General features: G+C 38.6%; 1 protein-coding gene across 1 annotated transcript in view; it reads right to left on the reverse strand.

The window, feature by feature from the left end:
* LOC126482180 (PC-esterase domain-containing protein 1A-like) overlaps positions 1–14,248 on the reverse strand; it is a 189,517-nt gene that overhangs the window by 97,688 nt on the left and 77,581 nt on the right. Inside the window, exons 5-6 of the mRNA XM_050106158.1 lie at positions 12,283–12,410; positions 12,127–12,200 (exon numbers count right to left, since the gene is read on the reverse strand). Of these exons, the coding sequence (XP_049962115.1) occupies positions 12,127–12,200; positions 12,283–12,410 (202 nt within the window). The remainder of the gene's footprint in view (positions 1–12,126; positions 12,201–12,282; positions 12,411–14,248) is intronic.

A 14,248-nucleotide genomic window follows, 5' to 3' on the forward strand; every position in this document is an offset into this window, starting at 1 on the left:
GCATTTAAAAGGAAATTAAAAGAAATTCTTAATGACAACTCCTTCTACTCATTAGATGAATTTTTGGATATAGTAAGTGGGTTATGTGGCCAACAACCCCCCCCCCCCCCCCCCCCCAAAAAAAAAAATAGTAATAATAATAATAATAATAATAATTTAAGTGTCATGTAATATTTTTTGTAATGTAATATATTGTATAGACACCTTTTATAATAATTTAAGTGTCATGTAATATTTTTTGTAATGTAATATCTTGTATAGACACCTTTTATTAACCTGACATGTTCCACATCATTACGAAGTGTCATATTCATGATCTATGGAACAAGTACTAATCTAATCTAACTTCATGTATTCTGATGGGAAAGACAAGAAATTTTTTCCAAAGTACCTTGGGTCACATCATGTGGTAGAGACTACACTGGCAGTAAATGTCAACATTCAATTGCCGACGAGAACGACAATTGTGCATGTATGGCAGCTGAAACCTTTCAAGGGAGTCCAGAAGTTATTCCAGGATAGGAGATGTGGACCAGAAAGGGAGAGTGAGGAGAAATATATTGGAAGATAAACAAGAGATTGTGGATGAAACGGTAAAGAGGAACTCATATGGATTAAGGCCCAGGAGTTAAATGATTTAACATTTTTTTATGTTAGGTATAGATTTAGTGTAATTAGTATACGCAGCTGTGGAGCAGCAATGACTTTAGGGAGAGGAGCAGAGAAGGCGAGATGATGCGGTTCATCGGGGGACTACTGATCTTTGTCGGGGTTGAAGCACTATGGAACTGCCACCTGGAAGGGGGAGTGGTGTTTGCCCCAGCAGGAAGATGTAGTGATCACCAGTCATCGCTCAGTGATACAGGCGGTATTCAACACGTGGGTGATGTGTTAAGAAGGTGAGAAGATAGGAAGAAGCAATTGACAAATTCCGCCAGGGAACGGAAAGGCACAGGATACTCAAAGGGAGTGCTGGGGTGTGTGAGGGAGTATATGGAGTATACAAGAAATTGAGGAGTGAGACGACCCAGTTACTGGGGTCATTCTACATAAGCGAAGGAAGAGGGGTCAGCTTATGAAAACAATAATTGGCACTGCTGATGAGGAAGACATTTGAAGGGTGAATAAAACCATAGAAGACATTAAGCAGTGAGAAAAGGAGAAAAAAGTTATGAGTAATTGGCACACTACACACCCTGCAAATTTAGAGGATGTATTGAATAACACGACTACTATGACAACTGACTGGAGAAGTAATGCAGTATGCCAGAGGTGCAGAATATTGGAGAACTATAAACTGAAGTAGAAGTCTTAGATAGAGAAGTAGTAATGAGAAAACGGTTGCAGTGCATGGAAGACAGTGTTTGGAAAGCACAAGGGAAAGTAACAGAGGTTATTGAGGAACAGGAGGTTATGCAGCAGGCTGTAAGAGGTCAGCTATGGGTAAACTTGTTGCCAGAGCAGTATTTAGAGGGTCTAAGGAAAAGCACAGAAGGAACTGCCACTGGAGTTGGGGTTGGTTTTAGAACCCGAGCACAAAAACTTACCTTTTTATTTCAAAGTAGCCACAGTATGGAGCAAAAGCTGACATTTTCATTTCTATAATAGTAGCAGGGGAACAAGCAAGTTAAGAGTGCTCCATAGTTCATGTGTATCCTGTCAGGTGGGGGATACTGAAGCGATCTGAAAGAGTAAAATTGCAGTGACTATGATTTATTGCAAAAGACAAGGGAAGAGAAAGAAATGGGGGAAGCAAATTTACAAAAATGCTACTGAAGGGTAATCGCAGTCTGTCAAAATATGGTAATAACAGAGGGGCCAGATTCCTGTACACTCAAATTTCTAATGGGAGAAAAGGAGGTAAGAGAATGCAATAAAGAAGTGATTGAGTCAGAATTGTACTTTCAGCAGGTTGAGGTGCTTTGGTTGTACTCTACCTTTGACAAGATGGTAGTAGTGGCTAGTTGTTTCAAGCAGGGAAGCTTATATCATCAAAGAGGCTACAATTAAATGGGAGTGGTTTGTTATTAAACAGAATAGAGCACGAGATAATGGGGTCTATTTTCCGTCTGCCCACTGCAGTTTCAGGGATAACACACCTGAATATTTTGCAACCTCATTTGTATTGGCCAGAGAAGCCCATGGAAGTGCCACATGTCACAAATCTGACCATCTTAAACCAAACTCTAGGGCTCGAATTAATGCAGTCTATAAAAAAGTTTCTGAGCAGCAGAATGGACGAGTCTCCCTGGAAACTTCATTGCAGCATATAAATTTATATCCAAAAAATCAGTATCGGAAAGAGACAATACTGACTATTGTCGTATCAATCGCTGCTGTGGCACTTGTCCTGCTGAGTGTAGTCCTTGTTTTGGTACATAGAAGACAAAGCACAAGACTGAGTTCAGATTCAGCCATCATTCAGATTCCAGTGGACTGGATACACTAAGCATAAACGTAGCAGAAGGAAGATGAATGCACAAAGGGGTAGTAACTAAGAATATTGATTCATTTTAAGTTGTTTGTTTGGAACAGAGAGTTAGAAGTTATTGTGCAAGGAGCCTAATAATGAAATAAGTTCCATGGTGTTTGAGTTAAGGAGCAGGGCAAGGGGTCCTGTAGAAAAGTGTAAGATTAAGTGTGGTGTTAAGAAAACCAACTGTCAGAATAGCTCTTAAGTAGCGAAACAGGGCCAGAAGGGTTTAAGGATAGGAACTCTAGTGTAAAGGTAATCTAATTTGGTCAATCTGAGGGACCTGGTCTTGATAAGAAGGACGGCAATGTTATACGTCGACTGTATTTAATCAAATACACCAGAGTGGAAGTGGGTTGAACAGCAGAGAGAGCTTTACAGCAAATTTAAACATAGCCAAAGCATCACAAATGAACAAAAGTTAAATGACACAAAAATTAACATAAGGAGAGCCATGTGTGAAGGGATCAATGAACTTGATAGTAAAATTCTGCCCTACTAATGTTAAATTAGTTAATGGATTGAAGCATCTGTCCGGATACTCTGTGACCATCATGGCAAGGAAATGGAGGACGATAGAGAAAAGCATCTTTTTCCAATTTGTTTCTGGGATACCAATACAGTTCTACATAGGGTATGCGAAAGAACTTGCCCCTCTTCTAGCAGCAGTGGAGAAACAAAATGTTCCTGATGATTGGAGAAAAAAAAACAGACACACACAAAAGTTAATTCTCATTTTTGAGAAGGGTCATCAAACGGACTCACTAAACTAAAGGCCTATTTCTCTGATATCAGTCAGTGGTAGGATTTTGGAACATGATTTATGCTTGCATATTATGATATTTCTAGAGGCTGAAGATCTCCTCTGTAGGAGCCATCACGGGTTTCAAAAACAATGATCATACGAAATTCAACTCACTCTGTTTGTCCACGAGACCTAGAAAGCAGTGGATACAGGTACCGAGGCACATGCCATGTGCATTGGATTCTGAAAGGCATGATACAGTCGCATGCTGCCCCCTGATGAACAAAATACAAGCATACACAATATCAGACCAACAATGTGAGTGGATTGGAGAGTTTGTAGCAAGCAGAACATACCACATGCTTCTGAATGGACAGAAGGCTACAGACTTAAAAGTAGCTTAGGGTGTGCCCCCGGTGAAAGTTATTTACCGATGAGGCTATTCGTGGATGATGCTTTTGTATACAGAGAAGTCATGACTCAGGAAAGCTTTAGCGAAATGCAAGAATACCTGCAGAGGACTAATGCTTGGTGCAGGAATGGCAATTTGACTCTAAACATAAGCAAATGTAACATAAAAAACATGTAACATTGTGAATACATAGGCAGAAAAACTCTTTACTGTATGATTACACAATTGAAGAATGATCAGTGGAAGCTGTTACGTCCATAAAATACCTAAGAGTTTTAATATGGAGTGATCTGAAATGGAACAACCACATAAAATTCATTGCAAGTACAGCAGATGCCAGAATGAGAGTCATTAAACAAATCCTCAGGATATGTAGTCCATCAACAAAGGAAGTAGCTTACAGAACACGCATTCAATAACTATTTGAAAATTGTTCATCAGTATGGGATCCGTATCAGATAGGACTGATAGAGGAAATAGAGATCTGAAGGAGAGCAAAAGATTTCATTAGAGGTTCATTAGTAAGCACAAAATTGCCACAAAGATGATCAACCAATTCCAATGGCAGAGACTGCTAGAGAGGCGTTCTGCTTCACATTGTGGTTTATTGTTAATTTTCTGAGAGCATACACTCCTAGAAGAGTCAAAAAAGATCATGAAGATAAAATAAGAGAGATTCAAACTCACACGGAGGCTTACCAGCAAATCGTTCTTCCTGCAAACTATTCACAACTGGGACAGGGAATGGGGAAAGTGACAGTGGTACACAAAGTACCCTCTATCATGCCCCACAAGGTGGTTTGCAAAGTGACTTGCAGAGCATAGATGTAGATGCAGAATTTTGTAAAGTAGCTGTAACATACTTGTGGAAGTCAGTTCCCTGTCTACTGGTGAATAATTATGTTTTAGTTCACAGTTCCCTTATTGTCCACTGTGGTCTCCTTTTAAGTTAAAAAGAAGTACATTTATCCACTGAATTGATACCATTTCTGAAGCACGATTATAGATGGCTCCTGAAATACCCTATTGCAGCCACTTAAACTTTTCATTGGACTGCCTCAATTTTGCAGCCATAAAGGCGTTCAGATAAGGAACCTGTATATTAATATCTTGGAGAACGTGGCTGGTATATTCCAACAAGTTGTACTCCAACCTGAAGTTTTCCCACTGCTAAAACACCATAGTGAGAGGATGTATAAATTGGGGGATGGGGTGGGGTTGGGGAAGGTTTTTTAAAAACTTTTTTGTCTACTGCAAACCAGGTATTTTCACAAATTCTTTTATCCAGCTGGTTCAGAATTTCAGCATAGCATTTTTCATTTATTGTTTTAGCCTTTCAAAGATAATCAATAAGAAGAATCCCTTTTGCATTAACAAACTGATTATAAATCAGGTGGATTCTTTTTAAAATGGCATGAATACTGATAAATTCTCCTTTTCATTTACTTTACATCACAAGATGGTGGTGAGCGAAAATAGTAAATCATGTCTTGAGTTAAAAAAACCAGTTCAAAGCAAAAAATAGTTTTGGTGTGTGGATTATGGTGGAAAAATCCTTGCACAATGACTGTGTAGGCCTCAGTAACTGTGAAATTCATGCTGTGATGTGATCAAAAGAGAGATTTAAGTTTCATTGTGTAGCCTGGGAGAAGAGATTAGGCATCAAAGTTGCTGGAGGAAAAGGAACTCATGAACCGAAAAAAAATTAGAAAATTGCATTAACAATTTCATCAACTTATTAGTTCATACAAAATTTTGTTTAGTTAATAATTGAACTATCAAATGACAACTCAGCAGTAAATACAAAGGTAAAGACATTTTTCCATTCAAATGCAGGATTAGAAAAATATTTATTGCATTTGGCTAAGTGCTTTGTAAAGCAAAGTGAGGAATCCCCTGAAAACAACATAGAGTATGAGGGCAGTGATTCTATGAAATGACATACATAAGCTCGTGAGCAAGACAAAAGTGTAAACAGCACACAAACGAAGTGTTGTGCACTGGAGCTCTCACGACACCAACAAAATTAAAACAAATGTGTGCAGTGACTTAATACATACAAATAACTTTTCAAGTATTGGTAAACAAAAACATGCCATTATATGTAACTATCTAAATAGTCCCAACAATCTTGCAAATACCACAGGTGAAACGTCTGCAAAAAATGCAGAAGCACCTTTTGAAGAAGTACACAGGAAAAGGAGAAGAAATTTACATTTTGGCAATGAAGTAAAAACTTTTGTGAGTACTGAAGGGAGAAAGCACGTTGAGACTGTGGCTGAAGATCACAAACATTCATACAAAAGTGCACTACTAAGTACGAGGCCAAATGTAGGCCACTGCCCCTGAATTCTGTTGCACCTGGAAACGCCAAATCTAAAACAAGATCAAGACAATAGGTGGTACAGGAGATGGACAAGGAATAGGTATGGTGGAAAAAAGGCATGGCAGTATCTGAGCAGAGTAAAAGAGACACAACTCTTGAAAATGTCATTAGGCACTTTTCCTAACCATATCAAAGTTACAGCTGAAAAGCTTGAAAGAAAGGGGCTTAATGACAGTTTCAAAGTTATTGTTGACTTTGAGCTTAGAGATAAAGTAATGAACATGGCTCAAAAATACAGCAACAAAAGTGGCTTTAATTCCAGAGGATGGCCAGTTTTCCTGTGAAATAAGTTCTTCTGCGATAGACAAAACACGAAGAGCAACTAAGTTTAAAGGGATCACATACTGCTCAGAATGTCACTCCCATAGTTAGAAGCAGTGTCCATGCACAATGTCTTAGAACTAAACTTGATGTATTATCATTCTTTACAGAAGAAGTGAAAACAGATATACATTGTGTATGAACATTGGTTATCAGCAAAAGAAGCCAAGTATGACGACTGCATTGAACACGTAAATTTGTGCATGACAAAGCAGAACTGCTTCCTTTTGTGTGTATCTATACAAGGTGAAAATTAATAAAACCAACAAACTGCAAGTATGGATTCACAACTGGAAATAGAGGAAGCAGCTCCTACAAATAGGTGTTTGGAAATGGATAGTGTGCCTGCAATGACAACAAACTATCATGGAACACAGTACAGAGCTGCATTGTATCCAAGTCACAACAGATATTCAAAATAGCCTCATTGGGTTTGCAGGTGACAGGCAGTATAGTAGCAATTGCCATTAAGGGTACACATAATCTTACTTTGGATTACACCACGTTGGCAGGCCACTTGCCTGGAGTTTGTACTAAGGTTCTTCTCTATACCGTAGAACTCGTTCCTCCAAATCTGATGTATGCGCAGTCCGGCACCTCTCTGCACGTTTGTCTGTCTGAAAGGACCCTTTATCACAGAAAAGCCCAAAAAGGGCTCAAAATGTTGTGTAATGTGGTTGATGCCTCTGAGGGTACTTGTTTGGTACAGCTGTTCTGCGCCAGCCAGAGTGGCCGTGCGGTTCTAGGCATTACAGTCGGGAACCTGGCGACTGCTACAGTCGCAGGTTCGAATCCTGCCTCGGGCATGGATGTGTGTGATGACCCTAGGTTAGTTAGGTTTAATTAGTTCTAAGTTCTAGGAGACTCATGACTTCAGAAGTTAAGTCGCATAGTGCTCAGAGACATTTTGGCTCTGAGCTCTATGGGACTTAACAGCTGTGGTCATCAGTCCCCTAGAACTTAGAACTACTTAAACCTAACTAACCTAAGGACATCACACACATCCAAACCCGAGGCAGGATTCGAACCTGCGACCGTAGCGTCAGAGACATTTTGAACAGCTGTTCTGCCTCTCAACCATTTCCATCTGTTTGATGGACACATGTTCACAGGACCTCTTTTCCTCCATTTCCTGTCAGGAATCCATCTCTGCAGTTCACCGGTTTTATTAATATTCACCCTGTATATTGCTAATGTTATGAATTATTACAACTTTTCTTTGATCTGTCAAATATAAATTGTTCAATTTGTGCTGTATGATAAAACTGGACCAAAAAAAAGTGAATCAATTAATACACACTAACAGAAAATTTAGTGTTGGAGTAACTGCCTTAAAAAGCTTCTATGTTGATTAAGTTTTAGAGTTGGCTGCTTTAGATCTTAATATAATTGTTGTCTCAGTGGTATTCTCCAAACAGTAGCTTTAAAAATTTCCTCATTGAAACGGAATATTGCCTGTGCTGCTTAATGTGCTTGGAATCAAAAATTGTGCTGTGTGGTGATTTTGATTTCAATGTACACTTTCATAGAGAGAGTTCTAAGGAAAGAGACTTTATGAACCTAGTAGCCAGTTATGGACTATTTGTAACAAACAATTTACCAACCAGAGGTCATGCCTGCCTTGACACTGTGATCACAAATCTAAATACTTGGGTCAACATGATGACTGTAGTTGACCCAATAATCTCCATTCATGGAAATATATACAAAAAGAGCTGACAATCAACCAACTGGTTACTGGCGTTCTAATTATGTATTCACAAAAAGAGTCATAAATACAGAAACATTAAGTGCTTCTCAGACAGCACTACCTGCAATAGAGTGGCGGCCCGGTCTGCAGAAAATGGCAGTAATTGATGAGTTCTTCCAGACCATCAAAATCAAATTTGACTATGTACATATATTTACAGAACACCAAAAACTGTCCTGCGAATGAAATGAAGGCAAAATGTGGTGAAAGGAAAAACAGACTAGCGAACTAATAAAAATTAAACGCATTGTACAGCTATTACATGATCACTTCAAAACATCAACAGGTCCGGATGAAAAGGAAATGTTTTACAGGCAAAAAGTCTTTATGGAAAAGATGTTGAGCAAGCCAAAATAACATAAAGTGCTTTTCAGACAGCACTACCCGCAATAGAGTGACAGCCTGGTTTGCAGGAAATGATGGTAATTGATGCATTTACAGAGTTCTTCCAGACCATCAAAATCAAATTTGACTATGTATAGAACACCAAAAACTGTCCTGTGAATGAAACACAGGCAAAATGTGGGGAAAAGAAAAACATACTACCAAACTAATAAAAAATTTGTACAGCTATTACATGATCACTTCAAAACATCAACAGCTCTGGATGCAAAGGAAATGTTTTCCAGGAAATATTTACAGGTAAAAAGTCTTTATAGAAATGGTGTTGAACAGGCCAAAAAGAAAAGCAGTGATAGGTTCACTGTAGGAGCTCATAACCTGTGCAAAGCAGCCTGGGCTCTGATCACTGAAAAGAAAAAACACTTCTCCATTATGCTTCTGTAGCCCAGATGACTTCAATGATTATTTTATTGATATTGGGAGTAAGTGCCATGCCTGACTTGAATATAGACCCTGCAGCTGCTGTAAGAAATGACAAAAGGTGCACCATGATCAAATGGAGGAAATTAAAAAAAAAATGAAATAACATAAGCCTTCTGACAGTCAGGATTATGGGATGTCCACTAATGTCCTCAAGAAAATTATCTATGATATTACTGAACCTTTAACTATGGTAGTTAATAAGTGTCTCTCTGCTGGTATATTCCCGAAATTTTTGAAACTTGCACGAACAGTACCAGTTAGAAAAAGCATGAACTAGATAGTGGCAAGCTTCAGACCAATATCAATAATACCAATCTTTGCTAAAGTCATTGAAATTGCAGTGCTTTGTGAGTGCCATCTGTGATCAGCGTGAACCATAGTATATTTAAATTCAGGTGCTTAGTTCTTAACTGTTTAAAATAACACACTACACCCCTCATAAATCCTTGCTAACATCAGATCCATTTTTGATGGTGATAAACTAACCAAAACAAAGACATTTAACATGACAAGTTATTCCAGTTTATCCATTTTGGGAAAAGACACACATAAACACAACTTACCTATTTTAAAAAGGTACATAAATGAAAACACTATGAAAGAAAGTGCTGAAACAAGACTTAATATAATGCACGACTCAAAGCAGCTTAACAAAACCAACATTTCTGCAATAAATTTTCATGCCCCCTATAGCATGCAAATATTGTTCTTGAAGTTTTTTTTCCAGAGCCTGAATATTCCATATTAAGGGTAGAGAAAAAACCTTACGGAATATGTGCAATGTACATCAGAAAAAATCATGTCACCCAGTTTGTAGAGACCAACAAATATTAACTATCCCACCCTCAAATATTGATGAGATTATTATCTTTTTGTATACCAACCAAGAATTGTTTGAGGGGAAACCATTTAGTTCATGCACATGAAACAAGAAACATGGACAACTTTACACTGTCCAATTACTGCCTCAGATTGCATGTCCAAGCTCCTGAATATGTTGTTGTTTTTTTGATGTGGTCTTCAGTCTGAAGATTGGTCTGATCAGCTCCCCATACAATTCTATCCTGTGTGAGCCTCTTCATCTCTAAATAACTACTGCAACATACAGGGGATAGGCAAAATAATGTGAACAGTGGTAGCAATGAGATGGTTGTGTCTGACGGTCAACAACGCAGATAAGGCACATGTCGCACTGGACTGTGCATGTTCAGTATGGACTAGGTATCACTGCAGGCTGTTTATGAGTAGTGCACACTTCGTATTTGCAGAGGACAAGGTTGATGTGCAATGAAAGACCTATCAGTGTTTCAAAAAGGGCAGATTGTGGAGGCCTGATTAGCTGGAGCATCAGTAACCAAGACAGCCAACTTATTGAATGTTTCAAGAGCAACTGTCTCAACAATCATGGCAGCCTACACAAAATATGGGAAGATGTCATCTTGTAAACGTAATAGTGAGCGCAGATCAAAACGAAATGAGAGAGATCGTCGTACACTAACATGAATTATGTCAAAACAACACAAAACTACAGTGGCTAAAGTGACTGCAGAGTTCAACAGACATCTTCAAGATCCCGAATCTATTGACATGTCCGCCGAGAACTCCATAGAGCGAATATTCATGGACAAGCTGCTATACCAAAATCATTAGTGACCACAAGCAACGCAAAGAAGCAGAAAACATGGTATCAGGAGCATAAATCCTGGATGGCTGATCAGTTGAAACATGTCATATGGTCTGACGAATCAATATTTTTGTTATTTCCATCATCAGGCGGGGTTTACATCTGGAGAATGCCAAAAGAAGCCTACAATCCTGATTGCTTGATTCCAATGGTTAAGCATGAAGGTGGATGTGTGATGGTGTGGGCAGCCGTATCATGGTATTCTGCTGGTCCAATGATTACTCTCAAGCCCGTGTTACAGCCAACGATTGTGTGAACATTTTAGGTGATCAGGTGCACCCCATGATTCAAATGTTGTTCCCCTACAATGATGCCATATTTCAGGACAATAATGCAGCCATTCACACAGCCAGGACAGTACAATCGTGGTATCAGTAGCATGAAATTGAACTGCAGCATCTTCCCTGGCCAGCACAGCACCCAGACATGAACATTATCGAACTCCTGTGGGTGGTATTGGAGCGCAGACTCCAGAGCAGATCTCCACATCCCTTGTCGCTACAGAAGTTAGTTCACATTATTTTACCTATCCCCTGTACATCCTTCTGAATCTGCTTACTGTATTCATCTCTTGGTCTCCCTCTATAATTTTTACTCCATGCACTTCTCTCCAATACTAAACTGGAGATTCCTTGATGTCTTGGAATGTGTCCTATCAACTGATCCCCTCTTCTAGTCAGGTTGGTCCACAGCTTTCCTTTCTCCACAATTCTATTACGTACCTCCTCAATAGTTACATGATCTACACATCTCATCTTCAGCATTCTTCTTTAACACCACATTTCAAAAGATTCTATCTCTTGTTGTCTAAACTATTTGTCCTCTAATACATGGCTACATTCAATACAAATACATTCAGAAAAGATTTCCTAACACTTAAATCTATATTCAATGTTAACAAATTTCTCTTCTTCAGAAATACTTTTCTTGCCACTGCCAGTCTACATTTTATATCCTTTCTACTTTGGCCATCATCTGTTATTTTACTGTCCAAAAAGCAAAACTCATCTCCTACTCTAAATGTCTCATTTTCTAATCAATTCCCTCAATATCACCTGATTTAATTTGACTACATTAGCTCATTTTGATTTTGTTTATCCTCAGTATATGAGAATGAAAACTTACAATAAATTAAAAAGGAACAAGTTAATGCATTTTAGTTGGGCGCATTGGAGAGAAACCTACGTGAAATAGTGCACATGAAACACTATTAACTAGTGGACAAATTCATACAGGATGAACTGGTAATCTGAGCTGGATACCACTTGCTACATATCCTACCAACGGCTAAGCTGTTCATTTTAGTGTCATATTATTATGTATTGGAGTAAAAATTATTTTGAATATAATGTAAATGTAAGATGTCTCTCCTGTGCTCAAACTATATTTCACATAATTTTCTGGGCAGATGTACCTCCCAGAAGTGATGAAATATGCAAATACTACATTACAGAATCAGATTTGTCACAAATCATTGGAAAAATGGTCTACATGATAAACATATGAATAAAATAAAATAAATAAACTCACCAATATGTGTTAATAATAGATTAGTTATATGCCTCATTGCTGAGGGAAGCCAGTGGACACCATCACTTGATCTCCTGAAAATTTGCCAAAAGACTGTTGATCACTAATGTAATGTAGATAAATATAATACTGCACTGGATGAAATAAATGTCATACCTGTGTATTTGCATTCGCATGTAATAATGTACGTCTAGTACATCAAACCCAAATGAGGCAACAACATCACGTGCATACATATTTGCTTCCATTACTTCAAATCGCATGGTGTGACGTAGAAATTCAACCTAAAAGATTTTTCATTTCAGTAAGTTGACAATAAAAAATGAAAACATCAGCCGTTGCATGAGATTATTTGACAGCAAAATTATTTACTGGAAAGTGAAGTGAAGCATTATTGCTTCTGATTCATAAATGTCATTACATGCACACAAAAATTGTCATAACAGTGATGTCTGGCTGGTCATGTTGTGGTACCTCATAGGGATGTAAAAGAAATCATCCTTACACATTCAATCTGTGAAACTAGACACTTCCTGACTTACATAGTGAATCCATCCTAGCTCCCCTTCTGAAGCTAAGAAAGAACATGACTTGCCAAAGTGAACATTGTGATCTTGCCCTCACCACCTCTACATGAATAATTTTCACTTGGTAGGGAAATGCTGCTTTGTCTGAGTTCTAGAGTCCAAATAGCTACTATGTCACTTTTCAGTTTGGGTTCAGGAGATAATATTCTACAACTGACAATTTGATGCTGCTGGAGCTGGATAGCCACTAGGCTTTCCTATGCAAGCAATAGCTCACTGGTGTCTTTTTTTCATCTTAAGAAAGCCTATAATACCACCTGGTGGAGGGAGGTGAGGTGGAAATAACATCATCTGAAAGCTGCATCAGTGGTGTTTCTGAGCATGTCTCCTATCCATTCTCTTGCGCTGATTCTTTGGTATCATGTTGGGGGAAGTATTGCCGATTAGTTTGACCAGAATTATGTGTGTTATCACTTTCTTGTTGGCATCAGCAGAGTTTTCTGTTGACACCACACAGTTAACAGAATCACAAGTAGTAATGAATGAACTACTGAACAGAGTTTAGAGAGAAACTGAGAAACTTGTGTTGTCAGTGAATAAGAAAAAGGCCAAGATCATGATAATTGGCAGAGGTGAATCACTACCGTCTACTGATATACTGTCAGAATATGAAGAAGCTGACCACTTTGTCTACCTGGCTTCAGTGGTTCGGAAAGAGAGTGGCTCTTCACAAGAAATATTGTGTAGAATTGCCCTTGGAAAGGATGCTCAATCAAAGCTGTCTGTGATTTGGAAGGACCAAGTCCTAACCAGACTTATTAAATTGCTACAACCTCTGGTTTTTCCAGGTTGCCTTTTGGGGCTGAAATGTGGACAATAACCAAAGTAGATCGCAAAAAAATTGATGCGGTTGGTTACTGAGAATATCGTAGGTGAATAAACAAACCAACAAATCAATCCTTCGAGACTCAGTGTGGAGAAGAGGTTGTCCAACATTTGTTTACAAAGAATCCTGCAGTTCTTTTGTCACACCGATGACAAGAGGATAACTTGGAAAATATTATCACCCAAGGCAAAGTTGAAGGGAAAAGTCTGTAGAGAAGATAACTGAGATGGTGGATGGACCACTTGAAGAAGGAGACAAACCAGACTTGGGGCCAGATACTCCAAGATGCAGAAGACTGAGAAAAATGGAGGCAGGCTGCTAAGAGGCTCATGTGATGGTCAGCAACTTTCAAATATTGAAGACGAGGTATTGATGATGATCAATAGAATAACATATACTGTTAAGAAGCCAGAGCAGTGTTTATGATACACTGTTTAGCTGTATTTTTGTAACAAGTAAAAGCTGTGTGTCTGGCATAAATGATGAGTGAGATGGTGGAGCTGTGGACAAAGCACACTGACTTACTGTTCTCACCAGAGATATGTATGTGTACGACCATTTTAAAGCAAATGTGGCACATTTTCGATCCACCTGTTTTACAAAGGAAAGACCACATTCTGTTTCTTATAATAACTTTCAGTGCCTATGCCACAGGACCTGGAGAACAGGCGGAACAGATCCAGACATATAAGAATTGTATGTCAGAATG

This window comes from Schistocerca serialis, chromosome 5 (assembly GCF_023864345.2).
Source record: "Schistocerca serialis cubense isolate TAMUIC-IGC-003099 chromosome 5, iqSchSeri2.2, whole genome shotgun sequence".
NCBI classification, from domain to species: domain Eukaryota; kingdom Metazoa; phylum Arthropoda; class Insecta; order Orthoptera; family Acrididae; genus Schistocerca; species Schistocerca serialis.